We start from the raw sequence: 22,161 nt of genomic DNA on the forward strand, positions 1-22,161 counted from the left end.
ATCTCACCATTTACTGTGGTTTGTTTTATTAAAAAAAACCAAATCGTAAAATTAATATAGGTAAAAATACTGAAATTTTCTTGGTCTTTATTCTATATTTATGAATTTACAAACTAGCAAACAAAATATTCGACCAATTAAAAAATAAAAATACCCACTTGTATCAAACCAGATTGTTATTTTGACTTAAGATAAACTGTCTTATTATACTTCCGTTACTATTTTTAATAAATTACCTAACTATTTAATAATCTTCTTATTACTTTATTAAAATATCTTCTTTTAATGGAACAATATTAATCTGTCCCAAGATAGGGGAATTAAATGTCCCATTTTTTAATTTGATCTGTCGATCAAATTAAAAAAAAAAATATATATATCTTAATTAAAATTCATCTCGTTTTCAACGTGTACCTAAGTATTTTCTCAATAAACTTTCATTAACGTCTCGTGATGTGAATTAATTTTTTTGGAGTATGTTATACTTAATGTATTTACAAGGACTGTAACGTCGTACATGCGTTAACATTTTAATTTTTCTTTTTTTTGCTCAATAACAATTATAATTACAATCGGCTCTCCTGCGGAGCCGTAAGTAAGTTTCCTGACAAAAGCAAATGATAAGATAGTCCTTAAGGAACCACCAAAATAAATAATACACAATAAATAGTTGCAAGCAAACTTAAAGTCAAACATGAAATTTCAAGCTCAGTCATAAATCACAAACCAATTTCAGCACCAAATAGTCCACAAAACAAACATTAATAACAAATAAAAAAGAAAGAGAAGTAACAAGAAATTAGATACGACACCACTAAACCTATCGGTGTTAGATTACAAACTGTTACGCAGACCTTAAGTCGAGTACACGGGCTCGTTTCAACCGTCGGGCGTCACTGCTGTTATCGAGTAGATTAATTACAAAGTGGTTTACATGATTCTCAAGCCTTTGCAGATATTTGACATTACGCTGTTGTTCATTCTCATGAACCGATGGGAGCTCCCGTGAATCTCATCACTCCGCGTGAACCACGGAGCTTCGGCAATTACCCTGGCTACTTTGTTCTGAAATTGTTGTACTTAAGTCGAGTACACGGGCTCGTTTCAACCGTCGGACGTCACTGCTGTTATCGAGTAGATTAATTACAAAGTGGTTTACATGATTCTCAAGCCTTTGCAGATATTTGACATTGTGCTGTTGTGCAATCTCATGAACCGATGGGAGCTCCCGTGAATCTCATCACTCCGCGTGAACCACGGAGCTTCGGCAATTACCCTGGCTACCTTGTTCTGAAATTGTTGTATAATTTCCACATTACTGGTACTAGCCATTCCCCACAATTCTACACCGTACGGTCCGATTGAGCGCAGAATAGCCTTATAAATTAAGATCTTGTTGGATAACGTGAGGCCTGAGTTCCTCCGTAGCAGCCAATGAAGTTCCCTGTACCTTGCGTTTAGCTGTTTCCTCTTCATCACGTGACACTTCTAGGTCAAACGCCGATCCAGGTGAAGTCCCACATACCGTTTGCGGGATCAAAACACCATCGAAGTACACAGCTGGACAGTCACCTCTCCGCATGGCAATTGTGACGTGTCTTGACATATCTTGATTAACCTTAATCCTCCACTTTTTCTGCCACACGCACACACGATCCAGCGATTGTAGGTTCTGCGAGGCTAGGTCAGGGTTTCGTTAACGGCCAGGATAGCAGTGTCATCAGCGAACGTGGCGACGATGCAATCACCCAGGACCGGAATGTCCGCAGCGAATATGGAATACAACACAGGACCCATCACAGAGCCCTGACGGACACCCTATCCAATCTAAAAGAACCTTGAAAACTCGTCATTACATTTCACCTGAGCAAAACGCCCCTCAAGATAATTCCGCAAGACTAGGAAGTAGAGTTGAGGAATTTGTACCTTTAACTTGTAGAGTAAGCCAGGTATCTATACCTTATCAAAGACCTGTTGGATGTCTAAGAAAGCCGCCGAGCAGAATTTCTGATCCTCCAAACACCCACTGATGACTCTATGGGATTGTTTGATTGTGGAGTGGCCACACGTGAACCCAAACTGATAGTCCGGAATTATCCCCTTACTCACCAACACTGGCCTAAGCCTGTGCAGTAGTAGCTTCTCAAACAATTTAGATAAGACAGGTAACAGGCTAATTGGTCTTTAAGAAGAAACTTCCTGTGCAGGCTTCCCTGGCTTCAAAATCATCGCCACCTGCGACACCTTCCATTCCGTTGGGAAGTAAGACGTCCGCACAACAGAGTTAAACAAATTCCTGATGTACTCGATGCCTTTAAGGGGTAGCATGACAAGCATTTTTTGCGTCACTAAGTCAAAGCCTGGAGCCTTCCTTAATCGTCTTCCTTGGTTGATAATTTCAGTATCTCCCTTGCAGAGATCGGTTTAATCGGGAAGCTGATCGGCATCGGGCTCTCAAGGAAGTTGTTAACATCCACAACGTCGGGGCCCTCTCCATCGTGGGGTCGGAACGTTACCTCTAGGTGTGAAGAAAACAGATCGGCCTTTTCATTGTCAGTCCTCGCCCACGATCCAGTACGCCTCTGTAGGGCGGGGTCCTGATGATCGTTGCAGTCCCTTTGTAGTCTTCCATAAGGAACATCCGTTCCCATTCAGGTGAGAAAGATTTCCTATGTATTCCTTGAATGTTTCGTCCCTGATAGTCCTCAACAATCTCCTCAGCCTCCGCGCCGTCCTATTAAGAAGAGTCCTATCTTCTAGCCTTCTGAAACGCTGTCAATTCCGCCAAAGTCGACGCTTTGAGACAATTAGTTCTCACTTCCCTCGGATAGGTATTGTCTCTGGCTGAGTGCAAATCCTCAGGTGTAGACCGCCACGCTCCCTCTTGCATGACCGACGTCAAAAAGTACGTCGCGTAATCAATATCCCAGGGGTATCGAGTGGAAATGGGTCAGTCAATTTCTCTTCAATCTAATCCTGGAAAGAAACCCAATCCGTTCGTCTCGTATGAAGAACAGGCCTCTCTTTCCCCCTTAGCACCGTCATGCTCAATGTAAGTAGAACGGGCGAGTGGTCCGACGATGAATCATAGTTGTTCTCCACCAGAGTGTATGCAGATGATATACCCGAGGTAACAAAAAAGTCGAACAAATCCGGGATCTTCGTCCGTAGGCCGGTATGTCGGCTGGAATTCCGATACCACGTCCAGGTGCAGATTTTGAAATCTCCTCAGCGATTTACCCCTGCTGGTAGTCAACCGGGGAGCCACAATGGGTCTTTCGCGTTCCAGTCTCCGCCGGCAATCTAGAACCCAGTCACAAAGAAATCAGAAAACAACTCATCACAACAGTATGCCTATATACAACAGTATGCCGTGGAGGGCAGTACACAGTGAACAGCCTAATAGGCCCTAACCAGTCTGTAATTTAAACCGTGGTTGCCTGAATCTGGTCAGTGCAGAAGCCCGGAAGTTGATGATGCCGCAGAGAACTCCGAATCAGAATCGCGGTTCCTCCATGGGCCCTCCTATCTGGGTGATTGGTCACATATACAGAATAACCGTGAAGCCTAAGGTAGTTCCGGTCAGTAAAGTGCGTTTCCGATATCAAAATGACATCCAGAGAATTTGAAACTCCCATAACTCCTAGCTCCTACGCCTAGAAAGTAGGCCGTTAATGTTCCATCCAGCGATTCGTAGAAATCTGGACATCAACAGATTTTGGAGAGCACCTGGGTGAGCAATGCTATCAGACTCCCAATCTGCTGAACCAGGAGTCTATATTTGATGAAAGTCTGTCCAGCTTGTTCACACTGCGCTCACTAGCACGCCCAGTTGCTGCAGCATACGTTTTATGGAGAGATTCAGGCTCCAGGTGGACTGTCCTCGGCACCCCACGACCCAAGGAAGGGAAGTTTTTATCATCAAGCGCTGGGCCGGCCACCTTGCGGCTAGCGGGTTCGATTCTCGGAGCAATTTGACTTCCAATTCGCCTTTTAAATAATTAATACGAAATTTAATAACAGCTACTTTGTTTTTCATCTAATACTTATATTTACTTACTTTACTGTTTTACTTTACTTTATAATACTTATATTTTGTGTTGTTGCTCTGCTAAAGGGTTTTCCTTGAACATCCAGACAAATTCTGGGAGAATTTGTTCGTTTATTCTTTCGTTTCGTTTTTTACTGTTGGAATAGCCTCATATTTACTATTCCTGTTGCGAAGTTTATTATGTATTACTCAGAATAAAACATTTATTTATAAATATATATGTGTAGAAAAAAATACGGATATTATTGGCAAATGCAGTTATTAATAAATAAACATTTATTATTATTAACAATAATAATAATATAATTATATCTGCAGAACATGAAGTTCATTGTAAAAAAATAAATTGTACATCAAAATAAATTGTTTTAAATTAAGGAAACGCAGTAGATGTATTATTCCACTACCTCTTTCGCATAAAACCTAAACGTTTTATATGATGTTTTATTACTTTATGAGTAAGAGAGTTAAAACCGCTTATACTGCTAAAGTGACGAATTGACAAAGTACCGCCACCGAGAGAAATAAACGTCTGTTTATTTTCAGTCACATTTGCAACACTGCATTTCTGAGAAATTGGATAAGGCTTGGAATTCTGATCAATGTGTTTTATATACAATGTGAACATAAGTAACAGAATCGGTAGACGGAAAATTTCATTTTATTACCCGTTTCTAAACAGATTAATGAATGTTCGAAATTAATTTTTAATTTTATAACATTCAATCCCTACAAATAAAATGTACAGATATAATTTTTGATTTAAAATAATAAATTTATTAATTTTTTTGCCTTTTCGGTTGAATTAATATTTAAATTTGAGTAACAAAATAAACGTTTTTATGTACGTACTACGTACGTTAGATTTAAATATTGAAACTAATTTTATCTCGTAAATTTATTTGTTGTTTTTTACAGCATCATTTAAATCTACTCTAAGATCTTATCGGTTTGTAACATAAAATAATATATATATCTATATAAATCCTGTAAATATTTTCATAGACACATAAAATTACGCACGTTTGTTAAAATTTGACATAATAATCAAGAGGTTAACAAAAATACACACACGCGCGTGCGCGCTACATTTGAACACATGATTAGAATGAATTCAAAAAATCTTATATGGACACCACAGTCATGAGGTGTCCTTGTAAGCCTATTAAGTTATATATACACATGTTTAAAAGTGTTTCAAAAAAATAAAATTTAAAATTTTGTTTCACTAATAACTTCAGATTTTTTTTATATATATATTTTTTTACTGTTATTATTGAATTATTATTTACTTTAATTTTTTTACAATCACAAGTTAATTAATAAATCAATATATTTAAATTAAAAAAAAGGAAAAGAAGTCGATTTTGAACCGATGTGCCTTCCTCTTGAAAGATCAAAATATTTCATTAATTAAAATTTTATTTGGCTATAACTCTGGAAAGAATGAAAATAAGTACTACTTATCATATATCGTTGAAAAGCTCTAATGCAATTTTGTTTTGTTTTTGGGCTTTTTGAACATTTTTGGTAAGTCGATTGTAATCAAAAAGGGAGGTGCAGAACTAGATGTTACAGCTGTTCTAAATCCAAAATTTCAACATCCTACTGCTAATCGTTTTTGAGTTATGCGAGATACATACGTCCGTACGTACGTACAGACGCCATGCCGAAATTAGTAAAAATTGATTGAGGGATGGTCAGAATGGATATTACCGTTAAAATCTGAAAACCGAAATTTTTCGTGATCACAATATTTCCTTTACTTCGTACAAGGAAATAAAAACACAAAAGAAGTTTTTGTGAAATTTTGGAAAATAAAAAGCCAAAGATATAAAGACAAAAAAGGAAATTATAAATCTAAAGACAAAGAGACGATGTGTTTTGGATACAACATTAGAAGTTTAGAGAAATAGTTTATAATGTAAAGGTCTTGCAGATTAAAAAAGGAAAAAACACCAGAAAAAAAACTGACGCAGTTCGAGAAACAAAGGAAATACGGAAAGAAAAAAGAATATGACATTGACGTGGACCGTAGTAGGCCGCTTGAAAAAAAAAAAACTTAACTTCTTAAAATATTCGTAAGAAAACCTTCTCAGGCCAAAAAAAACTTTCTTTCTTTTTGAATTTTTTATGGCGATAGCATTTTCATAATTTTTTTTTACAATAGTTCAGAACTTAAAACTTGTGCATCTTTGCAATAACTTTTTTAAACAAAATACCACTTTTTTAGAATTTTATACGGAAACCTCCCTCCGATTGGAGAGTCCTCAGAATAGTTATTTGTTATTTGCAAATGCATATTTTTATTTAAAAAAAAAATATACATATATAAGAAAAAATAGAGAATGCAAACTTTTTTGAAGAAATCTTTTTTTCAATTTCCAACAGTTGAAGGATCAATCCTCATAAAATGGAATTTTATTCTTAATTATTTACAAACCCAAAAAAAATTTTCAAGGAACAAAATATAAATAAAACAATAAAGTAAATCTTGAAATTTCATAAAAAAAAAAAATAACGAACAACCCTCTAATTAGACTTCATTTATTTAATTAAATTTAATATTTTTATTATGATTTACTAGCCTAATAAGGAACATATTAAAGATACTGTATAAAGAATAAGATATTAAAATAAAAAAATTTTTCGAAATTCCAAGCAAAAGTACTGTGCCCCAAAGACGGAAATAATTTTATTGAAATTTTCTCTTTTCTAGGAGATACATATTTAACAAGATATTTACATACATATAAGAATTAAAAATAATGCAAATTCGAAACATGGAAAAATATTTTGATTTTGAAAAAGGATTCCTTTTCAACAATAGATAACCTTTGATACCCTGGTAGATATAAACCAGTTTATTTGTTACAATAATTTTAGAATTCATTAATCCTTATCATTTTTAGTAATCCGTAACGATTGCAGAAATATTATGTGTACGATTATATATTTTAATGTTAAAAAAAGGAACGGGACCGCTGAGAATTTTAATATACGAGTGTACTTAACATTATTTTTGAAATGAAAAATTCTTAATAGCACAGTTTATATATTACCAATATCACTATAAGCTATTATGTAGAGGAGTGTTTGCATATATTAATTTTAAGATCGGTAATAAAAAAACTTCTTTTGTCTGAAAATATATAATTTTCAAACGCAGTCCGTCTATATGTGCGAGAATAGATTTATCTGTCCTTCATATACTCGTTATTTCGATTTAGAAATTATTAATCGTCCAAAATATTATTGTAAATTCAGCCAATAATTTACACCTTTAAAAAATGACAAAAAAGCTTGAAATAACAACAAGCGTGTGTTAAAAGTACTTTAAAAATACAGTAATTTTTTGTATTTTTGTATCTTTTTACGTAAAAAATACAGTGTTTGATTATTACAACAATTATGACAATTAAACTTTATCAAAATCATATCAATTTTTTTTTTTAAATATTCAGCCTTTAAATTTAGTAAAATATTGGATGAACCTGTTATTACGTTAAACAGCAAATAAATTTCGTTTAAATTATGCAAAAAATAAAATAAACGACGATTTCTTAACTTTATCATATTTGTCACGGGCGGCTTTTTATTTTTAAAAAAAAATCAATGAAATTATATTAAGATTACTAAAAATAATGAACTTATAATTACAATTAACAGATGGAGAACATTATAGTAGATATAATGAAAAGGCGTATATAATTATATAAAACGGTTAAAAGTTTAAAAAAAGAATATATCAGCAGATTAAAAAAAAAATTATTTTATCTAACAATTTTAAAAAATCATCCAAAAAAAACCCCTGAAAGGTTGAAACGTCTTCAAAATAATAAGAAATCAATACAAAGAAATTACTATCGAGCATGAGTAAAGGCTGTATGATATCAGTGTATATATATTTCACATAACAATTAGATATTAAAATATGCCTTTGTAGTGTAAAAAATTGCCTACTTATAATAATTTAAAAAAAAAATCCTTATGAAATCGGCCCACTGATTTCGATACAAAGTAAAAAATTATCAAAATCTGTCCGCATTTGATGAAGAGTAAGTTTCTTTCTACATACCGAAAAAAGGTTGACGAATAAATTGAATTTTGTTTTTTCTTTTAAACAATAAAAAACAACCATTTTATTTTTTAAGTAACAGTAAAAGAAAGTAAAAAAAGGATAATGATTAAGGAAATTTACTCATTAAATCTGCATCAATCCGAACCTTCATAATTTTTTGTTTAAAATAATACCTAGGGAAAAAAATAGTATTCTTTTTATAAGTACGTAATATATTGAGATTTTTTAACTCTACTTAAATTCTAGAATTTATGAATTAGCAACTGCTATTAAAATTAAAAATTCTTTCTGAATTAAATTACAAAGGTAAATAAAATTATAATAACATAAAAAATAATATGGTCAAAACATGAATATATGTGGATTACATACATACCTTGATTTATCAGTTCCAATAAGTCACACCAGAAAGATCATGGAAGTTTGAAATTAGATACATAAAGTATCCTTCACTCAAATGGGTATTACATATATATATATATATATTCCAAAGAGAGTTAAATTACATCAAGCACATTTCGTGTTCTAAGTTCTAGATTCTTCTAAGAATTATAAATGAATAATTTATAAGATTAAATACTACGCTACATTTAATTTTTTTATTACTTTTAAATCGTTCATAAAAATTGCTCTTTTTATCGTCAACTACCTTTAGAAACATGGTTCTATGGTTTGTCAGAAAAAAATAGATATCCTACGATGTAAGATGAATTAGTCGGCAATTAACGAAAAACTTCGCATGAGAGGAATATTTATTAATTTATGTTTTCCGTTTATTTTATTTTTTTAAACAACTAAAGGTTAACCCCCCCCCCCCAAACACAATTACAGCTGCTGATGAGAGATTGACTTTATAGTGTATGAAAATTGCTACGCCTGATTGGAACTGAGATCTATGGATCTATAGGATCTATAAAATGAGAGGCAGAGGCGCTACCACTTCATAGCAGTGCATAGCTTTTCATATTAATATATATTTTTTTTTAATATGAATTTTTTATTTAATTTTTATAAATGAAATAGCCACGTTCGTTTTTTCAAATTTAAAAAAAAAACCTTTTACGTAAAATATAGAAACTTAAAAGCAATTACCGGGTTTAATGTAATATTCAATGATTTTTATATATACAAGTACCTACTTGTATCTTTTCGTGTAATTTTTTTTTTTACTTTTACGAATAACGTATCAACAGAGATCTATGTATTCATATACAATATAATAATCGTAGCAAAATTTATATTAAAAAAATCGTACATTTTTTTATCTGTTTTTTTCCCGCTAAACATAAAATGACTATGTTGAAAATACATTTTGATTTCCTCAGCAATTAGTAGCCAAATTAAGAATTAACCAGTTATAAGTTAATAATAACTTTATTTTCATGTAATAATTTTGTACAAAAAATTGTATAATTTAATATTATCAATGAGTTAAAAAACGTTTTCATTATTTTTATTTATTTTCGCGTAAAAATTTGATGTACTAAAATTTTAATAAATTGGGTGTTTAAAGATTTAATTAGTTCCTAAGTAATGTAATAATTAAATAAATCTGAATTTTACGCACCTCATCTGATAAGTTAAAATCATAAGCACTCAAAAAAACCTAAGTCTCATAAGTTTTATGCTATTCTGTATAGATTTCGTTTATTTTATTATCCTGATATAGTTAGATCATTTTATTTACTTTATTACTCCTTAAACAATAGTCTGATACTCTTATTACAATTTATTGATGTTATATTAATTCTGTTAAGTATTAAACATGCCAACCTCACTATGATTAGGACCCGAATGACCTTCTGGATGAAAGGTAAAGAGACGCAACTTCACGGAAGCTGATGTCATTTGTGTATTTAATATATTGTTTAACCACTTCTTTTTATTAATTAATTTGTTTTTTTAATCGAGGAGTTGCAATACATTACCCGTTCTTGTTATCATCAATATAAATTTATTACTTATCGTTTAAAATAAAATAAGAAAATCCTCATTTATCTATTAACATATCACATATACGGTTTAAAAAATACTTTTACTTTTTACATAGGACTTTTTTACAAAGATACTTTTTTTACATAGGACATTACTCGCTTCGCTCGTTCTAGAAAATAAAGCTCTCAACTGTTAATTCAATTCAAAAGAATAACACGTCCGAAGAGTTTTATGGGAACAACTATATTTTTTGAACTAAATGATAGCGTTGTTTTATATACCAGAACGAACAAAGCAAGCATTCGTTTACGAAAAAAAATATATGAAATACACGTACAATAGCAGGAAGACTTAAATCTTGTATAAAATCACTAATTATAGAAAAATATGTTTATTCTAAAATTTTAGATATAATGTACGTAATTCATTATTGGTAGATAAAGAAAAAATTAGAATTCATTTATATTAATAAGAAGAACTCTTATAATAAAATATACATTATTAGTTTATAGAAAGAACAAAATTAATTAAAATCTTCATAAGAAGTGATATGCTTGATAAAATAAAATTATGTACATTACAAAAATATATAAAAGGAAAATGGTGTAACCAAAATATTGATATAAAATGAAGAAAAAAAAGAAAAACCATTAAAAATGTTCGCTACAATAATTTTTATATCGAATTAACTTTTTTTTTTTTTTTCATTTTTAACGACAGCTGTTGAAAGAACAACTTCAGTTTCTGTTCTGTGTTTAGGCGTAGCTACATGTAAACATTCCGTTGTCCTGTCTGTCTAACTTTACGAGACAAGAATGTCCGATTTAACAGGAACGTAGAGAGGAATCTGAGAAAAAAAGGCAGAGAGACCAACTATATTAAACTGCGTCTTTTGCATACTAATATATAAGAAAGGTCCGGTTACAAAAGAGCAATTACTCTTCGTTGTGAATGTCGTTTATGTATTACTGTGTTTTTATATTAAATATGTTATGACGTAATTTATAAATATATTAAAACAATAAATAAAGAATAATTCAATAATTAAAATACAATAAAATCATGTTATTAAATTTTAATAAATAGTGTTTTACTCTTAAAAAACACTGTTCAAAAATTATTTAAAAAATTATAATTCATGAGCCTAAAATAATTGTCTAATATAAATTATCATTCCGATACAAACTGAAAGAACACTACATATAATATTATTGCTGGTGAGTTGGAAAGCTTAAAAATATTGCAAAGTTGAGCTTATATATATTTTTACACTTTAATTCCTATTATCATATACAGTTAAATTATTTTTTTTAAAATACTGCCAACAAAACAAAATAGAATTATCCTTTGTTTTGGAACTAATTTTAGAAACAAATGACTTTAGATTCATGTGAACGCGTAAAAATGTAATTATTTTAACTGATAAACAAACATTATTTTTTCAAAGTTTTGTTTCAATACTTATTTTATGGTGGGACATTGTTTCATTTAAAAATACCTATTCCAGTCTAGAATGATTACTATTGAAAATAAAAAACAAAATTACCTTTCGCTACGGTTTATAAACAAAGTCTAGAATCTGAATAATATTTAAAAAGAATCCTTATAGAAATAGTCAATATTTTTACGAAAAATTAATTAATAATTATGAAGGAAAGATTTCTTGGAAAACTTTTCTACGATTTAAGTAGGTTTATAACTTATCGTTTATAGATTTGTGACGAAACATAGGAATTTTGGATTTAATGTTTTTTGTCGTTTTTATTTTTTAATTAAAAATTATTTTGAATATTAATAATTAACCAACAAACAGAAATTTAAAAACAGATTTTATTTTCGGAAATATAATAAAAATTTAATTTAATTAAACGGAATTAATCAAAATCCTATAATTATGTTAATGGATTAGAAAATTAATTCACCAACCAACCCTTACTTTTATCCCTGGAAATATGAATATCTTTAAAAGCATTTCTTAACGAGTATTTGTATCTTAAATGTAAGGTTTCTGCAAATTTTCAATTTTTAGATTTGCAGGTTTGGGAGATAATTTATATATAAATATAAAATACGTCACCATGTGTAAACTGCAATTAACTAAAAGCAAACAGTCTTGTTTTGTCTTTTGGACCAGCTCAAGTTGTGAAACATTACCCTTAGATTTTTTTTTTTTGAAATAAATTCTAGTATTAAAATGAAAATGCTAATATTAGCAAAAACCTAATTAGTGAATTAATAAGTTATTTTGTGTATAATTAATAAGCGGGCATTGCAAAACAAACTCATATGTAACGATATAATACGAGTAATAAATATATTTGCTCACAATTAATATTAATCATATCTTGATCGACACAATAATTTTACCGTAAAGAAATTGATATTGGGCTTGAACATTTACAAATGGTTTTTAAATGTACATATTTTTTTTTATTGCGCAAGATGTTAAAAAAAACTTTTAAAAAAGTTTTTATTTTATTTTTTAAAAATAGAAACTTTTTGAATTAACCTAATTATGCGGGTAAAACAAAAAAATAAAAGAGTAAATAATGAAATGACATTAACGATTTCAACATAAATTATACATATTTTAATTTATTAAATATTACCATCGGTAACAACTCTTAATAAACTGATAAATAACTGTAAGGCATAAAATATTAAAAATAATTGAATTTTTGTAGCACAGTTAAGCTCTATCAAAATTTAATTTATTTAACAAAATATATAAATATTTTAATTATAATTTTAAAAAAACTTAGTAAATAATGTTCAATTAACATCAAAAACGTTTAAAAAAACAAAACCATAAAATAAACAAACAAAACGTAAATTTGTGGCAATTTTAGATCATAATTAAATTAAAGAAAAAATATGCAATTCGTTAACATTAGTAAACAACACAGGTAGGCGCAATTCACTACAAACAGTAAGTTAGCCGGCTTTAATCCAGCTAAAGCTAACTTGAAAGAATAGCAACGCAATTTATTTAAAAGAAAGAAAAAAAACGTGAACGATGTTAAAAAACTGACTGTTAATTTGATTATTCAGCAGCGTTTAACTAAATTTTTAATAAAAAAATTCTCGAATTAAAATGAAAATACCTCGCACAATATTAATTAATTTATATTAAAAAGTCCCGTAGGCCTTTTACTGAAATTAAATTGTAAACGACACGAGATGTACTAAAAAAAAATTTATCCCAGCATTTTATATCGCAAAGTATAATTTGATTCGACGATAGATAAATACTCGTTTATTTATTATAATAAATAATTTGTTACGTATAAATTATAGTAAATAAAAAAAATAATTAATTTCACAAGGAAATATCCGGCCACAATTATTCTGTGTACTCATATATTCTACAGATAAAATTTTATTATGTTTATTTTAGTATATCCGTAACTTATAAATAAATAATTGGGGAGACTAATACAATTTAATTAATTTATTTTTTGACACCGGTACAAAAAAATACGATGCTAAATATTTAGTTAACTCTAAATATTTTATTAACTAATAATTTAATAATAATCTTAGTATAAAATATGTTTTCACAAAAAATAATGTTGTGGACAGACAATAATTAAGAATTGAGTTTACCTGTCAGAAAAGAACTCGAACTTGGATTTCTTCTTTCCAGAGACAGGAGCCGAGCCCGAATGGACGGGGGAAACGCTAGAGGCTGAAGCCGGAGGCGAGGAAGATCCGTTTGAAGACGATAGACTGCCGGTACGAGCTCTCAACTCAGAGTTGTGATGGGCGGAAACGGCTAAGCTCGGACGATTGTTTTGTTTATTACGCCGCTTCTTCTTTTTCGCAGAATCGTCTTCTTTAGGACCGAAACCGGGCGGCGGCGGTACCCAGTCGAGATCTTTCTTCAGATGTCCCTTACCGCAACGGCAGCCGCAGGCTTTGAAAGCGAGATCGTAACCTTTCTTCGTCCATAAATTTTGATGTCTTTGTCTTTCGGACCAAGAACGGGCGCGGCCGCAGCTTTTTAAATAAGTGAGAACCGTCTGTTCCCATTCGTCGAAACATTCTCTGTGCATGTAACGGCCGGCCGAACAATGATCGTTATTACAGGTCACTTTGACGACATCGCGTAGGTCTTCGAGCGGTATAGGAGCGTCGCCTCGAAGACACTCTACCCCGGGCACGCAGCATCGGGTCACGCTGGCATCGTGGTTTTCAATCGCCTCCGGATCCATCGCGCCGACAAGGCCTTCCTGTTGGTTCCGTCGGGGAGCCATACACAACTACCCTACCTAATATGTCTACGGTTCACCTAAGATTCTCCTGAGAATAAGTCGGATTTGTACTGTCGGATCAGTCCTGCCTTTCAGGCACCTTACCGCAAATAAAATTACAAACAGTTACAAACATCGACGAAAACAAAACCTTGCGATCAACAGTTCGTTAAAATCATCATCTGTTTTGTACTAAATCAGGATTTTAAATAAACGCCAGATAAAACATCTTTTTTTGATAACTGTCGAAGTTACAACATCTATTATAAAGTTTTTCTATACCGATTAAACTGTTAATATATATATTTTTTTTAATTTCTGGAGAAACTAAAGTTTTAAACATCTAAGAACAAGAAACACGATTGTATCTTTTTTTTGTTGAAACACTAATGAACACATGACGGTGTACTCAGTTTTGAAGAAAAACAAAGCATAATAAAACGTGGAACATAAGACATCGATCCCGCCTGTTGGACGCGCTCTTGACCGCCTCTCATGCAACTAACGCTTTCGCTTTCGGTGACCGACTGAGCCGACTGGGGGACCGCGCTTTATCTCAAGGGCGCGCAATGGTGGGGGAATCGACTCCCCTCCACTCGCTCATTGTTTTGTTCGGAATACAGAATACAACTGGCCCGCCTAATGCTTTCCTCACGAGGTATAAATGCATACATAGTACACTCGGCGTCGTTATGTTACATAACTCTTTGATATTTTTAATGACAAAAGCCTTGTAATACCTTTTAATTATTAGCGTTAACTGTCATCTTATGATTATTATATATTAAATTATCCATGAAAATTAAACCGATACATAAAATTGCGACTTACTTATGTTACTATCATTTTAACGGAAATTTTAATTATTACAAAACTATAAACTAATTTTAATTTATGTGATTAAACCTATTGTTATTACATACTCATTCCTTTTATTGTGTAGAGAAATTACCTCTTTGTATTTAATAAATAAAAAAAAATAACCTTTTTCTTTAGCTGTTTTAATTATTTATTCACTAAAAATTTAATTTTTCATATTTATCCTTATTGTGAAGAATCAGTGAATTCAATGCAATCTTAACAACAAAATTATATATTTTATTGATTGAACGGTTGTCCCCCCGCTTATTTTGTGGGTATGTATAGCAGAAAATTGCACTAACGTTTCCGGAAAAAATATTTTCATAATTCTACGATTGTTATTTTACATTAAATAATAATAATAAATGTACAAATAAATAAATATATAAAAAATGTTGATAACTGAAATGACTAAATACAAATTAATGAAAGCTGAAACCGAGATAATAATGTATGAAACGCCGAATAATTACGTATGAACACAAATATTTATTGCAGTGGCCAAAAAGTGGCAATATCTTCCAGAATGGCCTGAAACGCATTGCGATCATCCGTTTAATTTTTCCGTAATAAGAATTCGCATAAGTAGCTGTCCTGAAATTCTCTTGCTACGCCCAGTTTACAGCACATTTTATTTTTGGCTGTCCCCTCGTTGTCGTATTTTTTAGAATGCGCCCTGGTAAGCGGATCAATGAAATTCTTCGAACGGTTCACATTATTGTTGGAAAAATTTCGTTCAGATAACATAAACCACTGTATGTCGTCCACGGATCAAAGATTATTATTGAACCCAGTGCAATGTGCTCTACTATAATCGGCAATAACATATCTGCAAAACGATTATCTACTGAGAACATAAAATATAATCTCCTTTTCACGGAATAGCCCTCCAAACAACCGCTGCTCCTGAAGGACTATCCCGACGTTGTTCTTCTTCTCGTCGATCTGTACTGTTAAACCCGGGCCACAAATTATTACAATCAGATTTTAAAACCTTCTCCAAGCACACTTCCCGTAATTTCTCCATTCGGGAGTTGTGTTGTCTATATTTAATTCGCGTTCGCAGAAGACCTTTGTCGTCTTTGCCGTTGTTCCGTGAATAAATAAATAGTAAAATTTTATCAAGACATAGTTTAGAGCCCTGATATCACACTATAAGCCTCCAGGGAACTTCTATAAGCAGCAACTCCAAAATTTTTAAATAGAAAGTGCAGAGTTGTGTCAAATAATTTTAAAAGGTAATAACAAAAGATCATTTTGACGTAAATAAAAACCGATAAGTAAATCGTAGCGTGGTAGGAGTATTTACTAAATTTTAATTTGGTAAATCATTAAATTTATCAATTATAATAAATAGTTTACCTATTATAAATAATAACCAGTAATTTGGTAAATTACTAAATTTACCACTAATTTTTTTTAATATATTTTTTTAGTACTAATTGTTTTTTATAAATACTAAATTTAATTTGGTGTTGTTTTTTCTTATTTTAATTTTTTTTAAATTTTGATTGTTTATTTTTTGTATTATTTGTTTCTTTTGTTTTGTAATATTGAAAGTTTTGTTTGGTACTTACGTATTAACGCCACCGCAGCTACAGCTTTATTTAAAAACAAAGTAGTCAATCGGATTTCGGTTGAAAATGGACCGATATAGAGTTTATCATAAACAAATAAATATTTATTTTATAAATATAATTTAACCAAACTTAACCTATGCTCGCTTCGCTTGCTAACCTTGACTAATTAACACCGAATTTTTTGAGTATTTATTTAAGAAATTCAGTAATTACAATTATTTATTATTTAAAAAATAATCAAATTGCAATAATTTGATTAAGAGCGAGGTTAAGTTTCGTTAAATTATATTTATAAAATAAATAAATATAAATAACCATTTATATTCTGTTTTGAATCTGTTTCGGCCCATTTTCCACCGAAATCCGATTGATTACTTTGTTTTTAAATAAAGCTGTAGCTGCGGTGGCGTTAATACGTAAGTACCTTTTGTTTCGTTTAATATCTAGTTAAAATTTGCCACATTTTGAAATTTTTTTTTTTAAAAACTTCCAAATTCTTATGTTTGTATTCAGTATCATTGAATTAATTCATACCATTTAAATCAGAATCAAATTCTCTACAAGTTTTATTAAAAATGTTTATGTGTTTATTATCTAATTAACAAAGTAAATTTACGCCAAACATAAATTAGTCTACTTTTCGACCCCTATCTTTTGGGAGCTAGAGTTTTAGGACTGCGCACCAGGCTGGTCTAGTGGTTAACGGTCATCGCAGAGTAGCTGATTTCGAAGTCGACAGTTCTAAGTTTCAAATCCTAGTAAAGGCAGTTACTTTTATACGGATTTGAATACCAAATCCTGGATACCGGTGTTCTTTGGTGGTTGGGTTTCAATTAACCACATATCTTAGGAATGGTCGACCTCAGACTGTACAAGACTACACTTCATTTACATTCATATATATCATCCTCAAAAGTAAAATACCTTACGGTGTAAAATACCGGAGGCTAAATAGAAAAAGAGTATTGGGACCTATTTTATTCAACTTTTCAAGTCAAATATCATTTTAACCACTAATTACCCCTAACTTATCCCTTAATTTGTGTCTCAAGAATTAGTTTTATCGAAAAGTCAGAAATCAAAGTGAAATCTTTCGCTAGCTGACACTCGCTAATGATGGTTTCCCAATTTATGCTTGTATGAAATTTCATCTTTATTTCACCAGTAGTTGAACATGACCTGCTGAAAGTTTTGTAAATCATCTACATTATACATACATACATATATATACATACACACACACACACACACACACACATATAAACACACACACATATATATATAAATAGAAAATTTTGTAATCTACAGTTAATAATAAACTATTTATTAATTTATGAACTTTTTATTTAAACAAAAAATTAAAACTGCAACATAACAGTCATATATTATCTAACTAAATCATAATTCCTGGTAGAATCAGATTATTAAATTCTGTCGTAATCTAACTCACCTTCAATGGATACTATACAGTGTATTAAATATCGTTATACGACCCATAAAATGCATTACGGTAAATGGATATATCCATTATCAAATAGAAATTCAACGTTATTATGATGGGTTTGGTTACACCAAATAACTTACCCGAGGCTAAATCAATAAAACCACATTATTAAAGTTGCATAGGTATATTATAAATTGTGCTTAGTTTGAGGGGATACAAGAAAAAAAATTAATAAAATAGTCATCAAAAGTTTACGTAAATCCGATCTAATTTTTTCTTAAGGAAAATTATATACGACATTCATTTGTTTAGCTAATTTTATGATTACAATTTAATGTTTTTTTTTTTTTTTTTTCACGGATGTCTATTTTAATTTATATCATACTTTACGAAATACCCGTTCGTTCTTCGCACGGGCCACTCCAATATTTTTAAGGTTATGGATCCCATTCGATTTTCTGTTTAGAAGATGATTAATTAAAATAAAATATGCGTACCTTTTCTGAAAATTAATTAGAATAACATCCATAGTTTTCAGCTTTCTAGATGTTGGAGAAATGTTATTTGTTTGTTTCTTTGTAACTATCCCAGATTAACTTTTTTTAAGTTTCCACGTAATAAAATGTTGGAGCAGATAATTTCATCTATTATTGTCAGATGTTTATTGGGTTGTACACAATCCGCCATCGGTATTAAAATAAACATCTGTTAAATTTTGATTCATCTTACCTATATGTATGTTAAGTATCTTTCCAGAAATAGTTGTAGATGACCTGAGATGTGCTTCAAGTCATTAACCAAAAATAATGTAGGCATTTTCAAAAAATATATTTTCAACAAACACATTTAATTATATATATATATATATATATATATATATATATAGATAGATACATATTATTACGAATAATATCCGTAAAATTTCACAGCCTATTTGACAAGAGTGAAAAGGACTAAGAACTCCGACCCCTCTAAACTTAATCCATGAGAATACCTTTACATTACATTACCTTATATCATACAAGAATCTACACGATTACACTGGGTGGCTGAAAAGTAACTACACCTCGTCTAGCTATTTTTATAATAGCGAAAACAGGATGCGGTTTGCAGCATTCGTTCTTGTACTACAAGGTTACTTCAGTAAATGTATATTTAACATTTTTGATTTTTTAGCGGCGGGGGGTAATTCAAAAATTTCAAATTGAAACAAGAATTTAATTAATTTTTATTATAAATCCTTTATATTATTTATTTCATTCTAGATTAACGTAGGAAAATGGGAAGTGAAGTTGTTTTCGGTTGTCTTCTTCGACAAACTAAATTTTTCATTTATATCAGTATATCACTTTCTTTTTCCTGTTTAGCCTCCGGTAATTACCGTTCAGATAATACTTCAGAGGATGAAGTATGTATGAGTGTAAATGAAGTGTGTAGTCTTGTACCGTCTCAGTTCAACCATTCCTGAGATGTGTGGTTAATTGAAACCCAACCACCAAAGAACACCGGTATCCACGATCTAGTAATCAAATCCATGTAAAAATAACTAACTTTACTAGGACTTGAAAGCTGGAACTCTCGACTTCCAGATCAGCTGATTTGGGTAGACGCGTTCACCACTAGAACAACCCGGTGGGTTTATATCAGTATATCAAGCTCACCAAAATGCACGTGATACTCAACCATATAAGTGACACCTTAACTCTGTAATACAAAAGTTCTTGGCGTTCTATAATGAACGTTCAATAAATAATTTATTTATATGAGAACATAATAATACATTACATAGATCACGTCGGGAACGGGTAAGTATACTATTCTACGGATAGGAAAAATAAGTGCCCCATCCCTTCCCTGGATGGATGAAGGTAAACTGTACTAAAACATCGATCAGAGCATCTTCAAAAAATACATAATTACGAGTAATTATAAAATAAAAAATGAATGTGAAAATAGGAGGAGAAAAGATTATGGAGGTAGAAGAACTTTGTTATTGGGGAAGTAGAATTACTAAAGATGGACGAAGCAGGAGCAATATAAAATGCCGAGTAGCACAAGCGAAACGAGCCTTCAGTAAGAAATATAATTTGTTTACATCAAAAATTAATTTAGATGTCAGGAAAAGATTTTTGAAAGAGTATGTTTGGAGTGTCGCTTTATATGGAAGTGAAACTTGCACAATCGGAGTAGCTGAGAAGAAAAGATTAGAAGCTTTTGAAATGTGGTGCTATAGGAGAATGTTAAAAATCAGATGGGTGGATAAAGTGACAAATGAAGAGGTATTGCGGCAAATAGATGAAGAAAGAAGCATTTGGAAAAATATAGTTAAAAGAAGAGACAGACTTATAGGCCACATACTAAGGCATCCTGGAATAGTAGCTTTAATATTGGAAGGACAGGTAGAAGGGAAAAATTGTGTAGGCAGGCCACGTTTGGAATATGTAAAACAAATTGTTAGGGATGTAGGATGTAGAGGGTATACTGAAATGAAACGACTAGCACTAGATAGGGAATCTTGGAGAGCTGCATAAAACCAGTCAAATGACTGAAGACAAAAAAAAAATTAATTACATTAAAAATAAATGTGATTAAAGTACATATTAATTATTTAAAATATAAACATATGAAATAATATTACAGCAAATATATGAAGAGAGCGAATATTGAAAAAAAATTACAGAATAATTAACAAAACTCACGAGTTGAATTTATGAATGAAAATTATTTGAGCAAATAGAGTTGTACGAGAAACAGAAAATTCCCCTGTTTTTATTTTTTTTACTTCCTTGTATGAAATAAAGGAAGTATTGTGATCGCGAAAAGTACCGGTTTTCAGATTTCAAATATCCATTTTAACCATCCCTGAATCCATTTTTACTAATTTCGGCTTCACGTCTGTATCTCAAAAACGATTTGCCATAGAATGCTGAAATTTTGGATTTAGGATTGCTGTGACATCTAGTTGTGCACTTCCCCTTTTCATTACAATCGATTGGACCAAAAGTATTCAAAATAGACCAAATTCCAAAAGAAATTTTGATTCTGGACTTTTTCTTAACTACAGTAACCAGCCCTCATCGAGAGCTTTTCAATGATATATCGTAAGTGGTACTATTTTCATTGGTTCCAGAGTTAATCGCAAAATTTTTAATTAATGAAATATTTGGTTCCTACAAGAGGAAGGTACATCGGTTCGAATCTGACTTCATTTCCTTTTATTTTTAACTTTTTTTTTTTTTAATTTAAATGTACTTTAATTACTTACTTTATTAGTAATTTTAACCTCTGACTATAAACAAATCTTTTTAACTTTTTTAACTATTTTTTTTTTGCTACTTTTTTTACATTTAAATATATTGGTTTATTAATAATTAATTATTAACCTCAGATTATAAAAAAATGTGTAAATGTAATTTAATAGCCGTACAAGGAAATCATGTGGTGTCCATATCAGATTTTTTATTTTATAATTAGTAGAAATTCATCTACAGAGTAATAAATATTCTTTCTGTAAAGAAAATCTTTCATAGTTATATTTTAAATAACATCATTATTCACAGAGAAAACACCTAAAAGTAGTTTTTCTTGTACCACAGTTGCTTTACATGTATTACAATCATATGAAAGACTGTGGCACAGTAGTAAAGGGTAATATTTTAAATATTTTTAAATAAACTATTTTTTTTTTTTTTTTGCATTTTGTTAGCCTACTTTATAGTTGACACGTAAAGACGTAATATCTTTTAATTATTCTCAAAATATTTAATTATGCCAATTCAATAATTTATATAACAATTTTTTAAAACTTTTTGTTACATTAATATATTCTGATAAAACAATAACAATACAATTTGATTAAATCAATAGAAAACGTTGTAAAATTAATAACATCTGATCAGTAGAAAAAAACTTTTAATTTTATATTCTGTGCGAATGCCGAAAAACCTCCACAAAAT

At 30.7% G+C, this 22,161-nt stretch overlaps 1 protein-coding gene across 2 annotated transcripts in view; it reads right to left on the reverse strand.

Moving 5' to 3' along the window:
- The window catches only part of heca (hdc homolog, cell cycle regulator), a 550,635-nt gene extending 536,154 nt beyond the window's left edge, over positions 1–14,481 (reverse strand). The window contains exons 1-2 of one of the 2 annotated variants that reach the window (XM_075358855.1): positions 13,724–14,481; positions 2,075–2,079 (exon numbers count right to left, since the gene is read on the reverse strand). In XM_075358855.1, the coding sequence (XP_075214970.1) occupies positions 2,075–2,079; positions 13,724–14,323 (605 nt within the window). In that variant the 5' untranslated portion in view covers positions 14,324–14,481. Of the gene's footprint in view, positions 1–2,074; positions 2,080–13,673 lie in introns of both variants that reach the window. The other variant, XM_075358856.1, reaches the window with a different exon arrangement.
- Positions 14,482–22,161: the final 7,680 nt, after the last annotated feature.

This window comes from Lycorma delicatula, chromosome 3 (assembly GCF_047948215.1).
Source record: "Lycorma delicatula isolate Av1 chromosome 3, ASM4794821v1, whole genome shotgun sequence".
Lineage (NCBI taxonomy): Eukaryota > Metazoa > Arthropoda > Insecta > Hemiptera > Fulgoridae > Lycorma > Lycorma delicatula.